The sequence below is a fragment of the Sus scrofa genome, chromosome 3 (assembly GCF_000003025.6).
Source record: "Sus scrofa isolate TJ Tabasco breed Duroc chromosome 3, Sscrofa11.1, whole genome shotgun sequence".
NCBI lineage: Eukaryota > Metazoa > Chordata > Mammalia > Artiodactyla > Suidae > Sus > Sus scrofa.
The window spans coordinates 48,717,600-48,726,422 of NC_010445.4; the positions used below are offsets into that span (position 1 = coordinate 48,717,600).

Below are 8,823 nucleotides of genomic sequence, written 5' to 3' on the forward strand. Positions count from 1 at the left end.
GGATGGAAGGAAAAGAAAAAGGAAGGAAGGAAGAAAAGCTCTAGAAAGAAAGGAAGGAAGAAAGAAAAAGAAAGAGAGAAAGAAAGAAAGAAAAGCTCTTTAGCTGAGATCCAGAATGAGATTTGCTCAGTGATGATGCAGTTTTATAGTTATTTGAAACTTTGGGGAGGGGGAAAGAAATGAAAGCAACTTTAATCTTCCCTGTCCAGCACCTGTTTGATTGATAGTCAGCTTTTTATAACACATTCCTTTTTTGGGTCACAGTCCTCCCCTTACAAATCAGGTGGGCATGCAGGTGGAAGGTGACAGTGTGACAGTGATGTTCTCCCTTGGGGATGCAGGTCTGTCTGTCTGTCCTGTCCTGATGTTCAACCACTTTATCTTTTCTTCTCTTGGTCCTGGACTCCCAGTGGTCAACAAGGACAAAAGACTGTATAACAGCCTCAAGTCTTAACAGGTCCCTAAACCAGCTGCACACATGCCCCTCACTGGAAGTTAGAACTTTAGAGCCACAAAGTGAGGATGACAAAGGAGGAAAGGCAGAACAGGCATCTTGGGCCACCCCTACCCTTTCATCACTTCTCCAGAAACACCCCCACCCACCACTTTCAAAAGCAGGAAAGCAGATGGTATAATCATTCAACAAGCATGGATCCTTAAGTCTCCACCGGACACCCTGCTCCCCACTCCTAACAAAAGATGAATAGGGTGCAGAGCTGACCTCAAATCCTCCGCATCTAGTGGGAAGGGCAGGTCTCAGATGGCAGTGAAGAAGACAGAGCATAGACTCACAAGGAGGCCAGGACCCTGGCCCTGCCCCCACAGCGGGGGCCCCTCCCCAGTCGCTCACGGCCGTCTCCCCTCCCCCACAGGCGTCCTGCTCATGATGAGCCTGTGCAGCGAGGTGCACGTCTACGAGTACGTCCCGTCGGAGCGGCAGACCGAGCTGTGCCACTACCATGAGCTGTACTACGACGCCGCCTGCACGCTGGGCGCCTACCACCCACTGCTCTACGAGAAGCTGCTGGTGCAGCGGCTCAACACGGGCGCGCAGGGCGACCTGCACCGCAAGGGCAAGGTGGTGCTGCCCGGGCTGCGGGCTGTGCGCTGCCCGCCGGGTGCCTGAGGCCCGCCTGTCCAGCCGGCTCTGCACCCGGAGATGCTGGAAGGCGCCCTGGAGGCAGCGGCCTTCCGCCTGCAGCTGTAAGGTAGTGCTGGCCGTGGTGTCCGTCCCTTTTTAAGCCATCGAGTTCTGACAACTGCTTTGAATATAGAAATGGAATTCAAAGGAATAAACTCAAGAAAGATGTAAAAAAAAAATTTTTTTAAAGGAGAGCTGGGAGAAAAAAGCAAATTATTACAAACAGGTGCATAGCTCCTGAATGTCACTCTTGTCTTTATGGTGGGCACCTCAGTAGTCAGGGCTGGTTTCAGCTTCAGGGCTCAGTGACACGCCTGACACATGGTTTGTCCCTGGAGGGTCAGTCCCTGTCACAGCTGCTGTGTCACAGGCACATGCATTTCTTGTGAAAGTCCCTAGGGGAGAGGACGTACTCTGGACTGTCACCCAGCTGTGTCTGTGGTCACACAGGACCCCCACACACACACACACAGCACATCCCATGAGGGCTCTCCAGCCCCTGGCCTCTCCATCTCTGCTCCCCGCTGCCCAGCGAGGGCTTTGCTCTGTGTATTTCTAAAATTCACACCTTTCTAAAGCCGTGGAGTACCTTTCCTGAGCGAGCAGTCCAAGAAAAGCTGACCTGAGAAGCAGCCCCAGGAGGCACCTTGTTTTCTTGCACTATTTCCTTAGTTGATTGGGAGGCCCCCAGGCACCGGAACACAGCGGCAGGTAAATACAGATTTGGGGGCAACAGGGCCATCCTGGACCCCAGCTTTTCTGGCCTCACCTGCCAGCTCGCCCTGAAGTCTTCTAGCTACAGGTGCTCTCCTGACCCCATATGGGGGATTCCTTCCAGCCCGGAGCCGTCCCTTTGTGTCCAGGGCTGCACAGATGTCTGTCTCATGCATTTTTCTTGCAGGTTCCTATCAGCTGTTGGCATCCTGACAGTGATGTGCTGCTTTCCATGAATTCTTCCTGAAGACAGATGTTTAAGAATCCCACCCTTGGTTTTTTGTTTTGGGGTTTTTTTTTGCTTTTTAGGTTCCTAGACTAGGGGTCAAATCGGAGCTATACTGCCAGCCTACACCACAGCCACAGCCACAACCACAGCCACACGGGATCCCAGCCTTGTCTGTGACTACAGCTCACAGCAATGCCAGATCTTTAACCCACTGAGCAAGGCCAGGGACTGAACCCACATCCTCATGGTTCCTAGTTGGGCTCATTAACCACTGAGCCACGAAGGGAACTCCAACCTCACCCTTGTTTTCACAGCTATGTTTTACATTGGCAACATAACAAAGCCATATACTTCATACAGTTGCGCGAACGCTTCACACTTTCCCAGCCTGGAAAATAGTATATACCTCCAAGGGACAGGCAGTAGCAGGAAGCTTGTCACCCAGTGTGTTCACTGAACCAGTTTGTTTTGTTGTAATCTCAACTTTCGTCACGGATACAGTGGGGGGCGGGGAGTGTTTTTACTGTGATTCTAATGAAACAGAGACATTTTGGAATACTTAGTTAAACATGTGATTTCAATCTATAACCAAAATATATCTCAGTGGTACAGTGAGGGGTTCTGGTCAATGACAGGAGCAGCTTAATTCAGTATGTGCTCTTTTGCAAGTCTGTGGATTTCAGGAGAGTTTAGTGCAAAAGTGTTTTTGTTCCAAAATGAGTTATTTTCCTGAGCAAGAGTGGTTGACAGAAGCTGGTTGCTCTGTCCGGTTGGTCTACACCACAGAAATCGGGTCTGGTCCCAGCCCTGTCTTGCGGCTTACTGTCAGAGCGAATTCGAGGGTCATTGAAAAGCCTCAGTGGTGACAGTATCCCCTAAAAGCCCACCTGGAGAACTTTGCTTCCAGACCTGTGAGAAGGGATGGCTAATTCTGTCCAGAACGTTGGTTTCTGTCTGAGCAGACGTGGCCAGACCACTTTTCTCCCTGGATTCCCGAAAGAGCGAGATCTTGTCTTGTCCGCTATTTAGCAAGTGATGCGTTCAGTGACTCTGGGCGCTGGGAGGTGGCTCTGACTGGGGATGAGCAGTCCAGCCACTTTGTCCCTCCCTGGACCCTCCAAGATCTGCCCCTCAGATGCTTATGACGTTCCTTTAACAGTCTTTCTACCTGATTTCCCCACTGGCCTCTCTGTCCAGGGCTGCCCCTTAGGTGGCATGAGATCATGGGCCGGGAAAAGGTACCAGGGGTCCATGTAAACAGTCAAGTTCAGAAGCCCCAAAGGACACTTCAGAGATCTTTAAATACATTTTGTTGTAACACATGTACTTTAAAACAAACTTTCAGTCTCACAGAGGTCATAAGGAAGACCGGAGAACATAAGAAAATTTAATGCAAAGTTTTGGATTTATTATGGCCTTGAAAACCATTATGGGGTCTGGGCTCTGGTAGACACTGAGAAAATGGGGTGCACGTATGACTATAACATGGGCTGGACTTTCTTCTTTGTAAAAGTTTAAATTGCGTAGCTGCTCAAAAGTACTAGGCAGTTAGAGCTGATGGGATGACTGTTTCTCGTGTTAACCAGATTGGTTCTAAGTGGCAGCATGTGGCCAGACCTTAAGTCCACAAGTGCCCCGTCTACTGACCTGCAATAAACACAGGGTCCTTCCACGCAGGAGTTATGGGAAATGGTGCCCTGCTCTTTTCTTCCAGGCTTCGCCCCTTCCAACCACCCACCTCTCTGTGAAGGGATGCCGATAATCAGAAGCCATTAAGTGGTGGCCCTTTTATCACGCTCAAGACTGCTGAGGTCAGGTGGCTTTACATTTCCAGAATTTCACTTACTTTTTTGTTGCTGTTGTTACCACAGTGAAACAGACACTGACCTGAGTGACAACTCGTCTCCAGTTTCTCCCCAGCACGGTTCCCCGGCCCCTTCCAGATAGGAGGGACAGTCCCCAGGGAATGCCAGCATGTCACCTTCCCCTCAGGTGCAGGGAAGGAGATGGACAGCGAGGAGCTGCAGGTACAAAGCACAGCCTCAGGGTGAGTGCTGAGAGGGCTTTTGCTCACCTTTTGGTCATGAGGTCTGTCCTCGTCCGCTGGACACAGAGCTCAAGGACCCTGAGTCCACAGCTCTGGCCATGCGTCCTGCACCTCAGCCCATCAGTAGGAGCTTCCTCTGTCCCACACTTTCCAGTGGTCATTGTCACGGTAGCCTAGCATCTGGACAAAGCCATGCTGAAATCATCATTAGCATTTTCAAAATTGGGAATGAAAGTAACTGTTGGAAGCTGCCCCGGCTCACCCGGTTACATGTTCATAAGCCTGTTCATCTGGGTGGAACAGATTAATAACCTGATACTGTGGGCTGACCCGGGCAGAGACACTCACAGCCACTGAATTAATTAGGTCCTCTTTGGCTGTGTCAGGTGGAATCTGGCTCACGTGAGTCATGGCAGGTGGTGGAGGAATTTCATGTGCATATAAGACCCAATTAAAGCTCTCTCCTGTCCTTTTTTTTTTTTTTTTTTTTCCTGCTTTTTAGAGCCATGGATGCGGCATATGGAAGTTCCCAGGCTCGGGGTCAAATTGGAACTGCAGCTGCCAGCGAACACCATAGCCACAGCAACACCAGATTCAAGCCGTGTCTGTGACCTACACTACAGATCACGGCAATGCTGGATCCTTAACCCACTGAGCCAGGCCAGGGATCGAACCCACGTCCTCGTGGATACTAGTCGGGTTCATTACTGCTGAGCCACAATGGGAACTCCCTCTCCAGCCTTATTCTTAGAGATCAACGCACAGTGCACGGTTGGGGCTGGTGGCCAGGGTGACCTGGAACCGTTGCAGCTTAGCTGTGGAGAGAGATGGAGCCAGCAGTTGGGAGATTCGTCCAGAAACACATGACTGAATGTATAGGCCAGATAGTATCTGAATATTTTCATCATATGGATGATGTTGTCTCTCACTTGCTGATAACTTAGGACTCCTAGTGGTTCCACAGCTGATGAGGGTGGCTGCCTGTAGAAATCAAGCGCTTAGGTAAAGTATTCCTGAGTTCAAAGTTGCTTTTTATACCTTGGATATTTCCATCGTGAAATTATTTTGCATGGTTCTGTCTCTCGGGTATTATTTCCACAATTTGGTAAATGAAAGGTATTTCTCTTTCAAGGAAATAAGTTGTGAGTTCTGAACTCTTGTTTTATTAAGTGGATGAAGGCTTTTAGTAAGAAGAAATGATCCAGCAACCTTCGCGACCAGCTTGGGCTAATGGAATTTAAAGAATTAAAGATACCGATACAGTTCTTATTCTTGTTACAAACAGTGTGTATGTAGATATAGTTATGTAATTGTATATATACTTATCTACACACATGGTTGCTTTTCTGTTGTCTTTTGTCATCCCACTTTCTTTCTGAAATGTTTACAGTAAATTTGGTTTTAATTATGCAAACAGCAGCTTTTTAAGAGAAGTAAGTAAATGTTAGGTCCTTCTGTTTAAACAACCACAAAAAAGAAGGCTTCCCCTACATTCATTTTGCACGGTTCAGGCCACATGAACAAGTGCAGCAGAAATATCGAAACGGCATTGGAAGGGTTGAACTACTGCCTGAAGGTTGCATCCTCATCAGAAGCCTAACTTGACTGTGAACTTTGATGGGAAATTGATGGAGAGCTCCTGGCTTTTGCAAGATTGGGGAAGAAACACTTACTCAGTTCTATGGAAAAAAGTCATCTTACTAGGAAGGTTTCACACAAATTAACCGCATGGGAACTGTTAAAACCTAACATTCATGATCCCACACATTCTCTTGTTCTTGAGATAAAATACGTACGAATTCTTTCCAGTGGAAACCAGTGAACTTTTTTAACAGCTTTGGGAGTTTTTTGGTATAATAATTTTTTTACCAGAAATGTGTCCTCTGCAGACTACTTAAGGCTTGAGGTTTTCCAGGAGTCCCATTTTAAAAGTGTTTGTACACGGTTTAACACTTTGCTATTTTCTATTTTGGTTTTGTATATTTTTATGTGTACACAGTGTACAGACTTTTCTCTTGTAAATAAAACATGTTCACGATTTGTCTAGAAGTTTCTGTTTTCATTTGGAGAAGCTGCACATACCGGCGGGCTGTCCCTTGGGGGGCGGGGGGGGGGTGGAGGCACAAAGCCGAGATCTGATTGGAAGATTGTCAAAAGAGTCACACCAGCAGGACTTCAGGCGCTGAGTGTGGACACAGCCGGGCCTGAGACAGAGGTGGGGTCCATCACTCTCCCAGAAGTTCACTGCCAGACCAGAACAGCCCCAGCGAAAGCCATCAGAAAAGGCATCACTAGGCTGACAGCTCCTGATGTTGACTTGGTTATCCAAGCATTTCGATTGATTGATTACCTCACAGGTGACAGGGCTTTTAGTCTCAGACAATTTAAACAAGTGATTTGAGGAAAACCTGGAGACATGGAAGGCACCTGACCCATCACATGTCACCTGCCCCTTGCTGTCTCCCTACTTGCCACCTGAAGGGCATCAGTTAATTAGGCTCCGAGAAATTGCTCTTTCTGGTGCGAATGTGAGGGAACCCTTGAAGACAGGGCCCAGGGTTTGACCTGGGCAGCTGGGGAGCCGGGGAACAAATCCCCTCCTATGGTTATGCTGGACCAGAGGGGCTCCCACACCCCGGCTTGTCCTCAGGCTTTACCCCCTGCAGGATGGCAGCCTGCTTCCAGCTCATTCAAATCTGGACAAAAAAAAAAAAAATAAGGGGGAGTTCCTGTTGTGGTGTAGCAGAAACGAATCCAACCAGGAAACAGAAGGCTGCAGGTTCGATCCCTGGCCTCCCTCAGTGGGTTAAGGATCCAGCATTGCTGTGAGCTGTGGTATAGGTTGCAGACGCAGTTCAGATCCTGCGTTGCTGTGGCTGTGGCATAGGCCAACAGCTGCAGCTCCGATTCAACCCATAACCTGGGAACCTCCATATGCCTCAAGTGCAGCCCTAAAAAGCATAAAATAATGTAAAATCTAGACAAAACCATAATTTGAACACATACATGCACTCCGCTGTTCATTGCAGCACTATTCACAATAGCTAAGACACGGAAGCAACTAAGTGTCCATCAACAGGGGAACCGATTAAGAAGATGGGGTACATATACACAATGGAATACTACTCAGCCATAAAAAAGAACAAAATAATGCCATTCACAGCAACATGGATGGACCTAGACATATGATATTAAGTGAAGTAAGTCAGAGAAGGACAAATACCATATGTTAGCACTGTATGTGGAATCTAAAAAAATGACATGAATAAACTTACTTAGAAAACAGATACAGTCTCACAGTTGAAAACAGACTTATGGTGACCAAAAGGAACAGGTGTAGGGGAGGGATGGACTGGGGGTTTGCGATGGGCATATGTCCACTGAGGTATATGGAATGGATGGTCAGCAGGGACCTGCTATATGGCACACAGAACTGTACCCAGTGTTTTGTGATCATCTATATGGGAACGGATACGTGCATGTACATGGCTGAATCACTGTGCTGTACAGCAGAAATTAACACAACACTATAATCAACTCTACTGCAGTAAAGCTTTTTTTAAAAATGTAGCCCAATTGGGAAGGACTGGAGGGGGGCCCTGGAAGGATGAGGGGATGAGGCAGCCTGGGACCAAAATGAAAACACAGATGTGGCAGCGAAGAGAGGACTATGGGACCCATTACAAGTGTCTCAGGCTGCAGGTGCCTGGTGGGGAGTGGGGGCACCCAGTGCTGTGCTCAGGAAACCCAGGGGTGCTGAATCTGCCAGGATGAAGGCCCTCTGGAACCAAAACTCTGCTGACCACTCATCCCAGCAGGAGCAGCAAACGGTGGTCCACGGCTTACTTTTGTCAATAAAGTTTTATTGGGCCACAGCCATGTTCATGTGCTAACATCTTATCCAGGGCTGCTTCATACCAAGAATCAAGTAGTTGCAACAGAGACCTTATAGCCCCCAAGCCTGAAGCGTTTATCATCTGGCCCTTTACAGAAAGGGTCTGCAGAGCCCCAATTGGAATGCAAAACACCCCGAACTAGGTAGGCCAGCCTCGTGGAGGATGGTGGGTATGTGGGCCTCACACACCTGTAAGGTCGGTGTAATAGCAGCTGCAGCCAAGTGGGGTCAGCCCGCAGTGCCACAGCCAGGGAACAGTGCCTCGCTTGCAGTCCTCATCTCATTCAAAGCCCCTGCTTGGAAGCCTTAGGTCAGGCTTTTTTCCCCTTTTTGGCCTCCCCTGGGCATTGGGAGTTCCTGGGCCAGGGATCACATCCCAGCTGCGGTTTCAACCTACTTTGCAGCTGCAGCAATGCCAGATCTTAAGGCCGGGCAAGCGATTAAACCTTTGTCCCAGCGCTGCAGAGATGCTGTTGATCCTGCCATTGCACCACAGTGGGAACTCCAGGTCAGGCTTTTTAAAGCAGCCTGTCCCTGGGACACTGCTCTGGTGCTCAAACACCCCCGTACCCCATAGTGCAAGGGCTCAGCTCTGGAGGATAATTAGACTTTGAGTATTTTGAGAAACTGTGCTTTGAAATTTTGGGGATGTGACAAAGGACTCAGGTTTTCTACATCCCGGAACACTAACAGGCATCTGAATGGTACATGTCCATCAAGTACCATTTCTATGCTGTTATGACAAGCCAGTCTCTGTGTTTGTCACAACCCAGTGGAGAGAGTGGCTCTGGCGTCAA

The 8,823-nt window shown here is 48.5% G+C and overlaps 1 protein-coding gene across 4 annotated transcripts in view; it reads left to right on the forward strand.

The window, feature by feature from the left end:
- The window catches only part of ST6GAL2 (ST6 beta-galactoside alpha-2,6-sialyltransferase 2), a 75,669-nt gene extending 69,489 nt beyond the window's left edge, over window positions 1-6,180 (forward strand). For all 4 annotated transcript variants that reach the window (XM_021087112.1, XM_003124855.4, XM_005662348.3 and 1 more), the window contains exon 6: window positions 873-6,180. In XM_021087112.1, coding sequence (XP_020942771.1) covers window positions 873-1,126 — 254 coding nt within the window. In that variant the 3' untranslated portion in view covers window positions 1,127-6,180. The remainder of the gene's footprint in view (window positions 1-872) is intronic.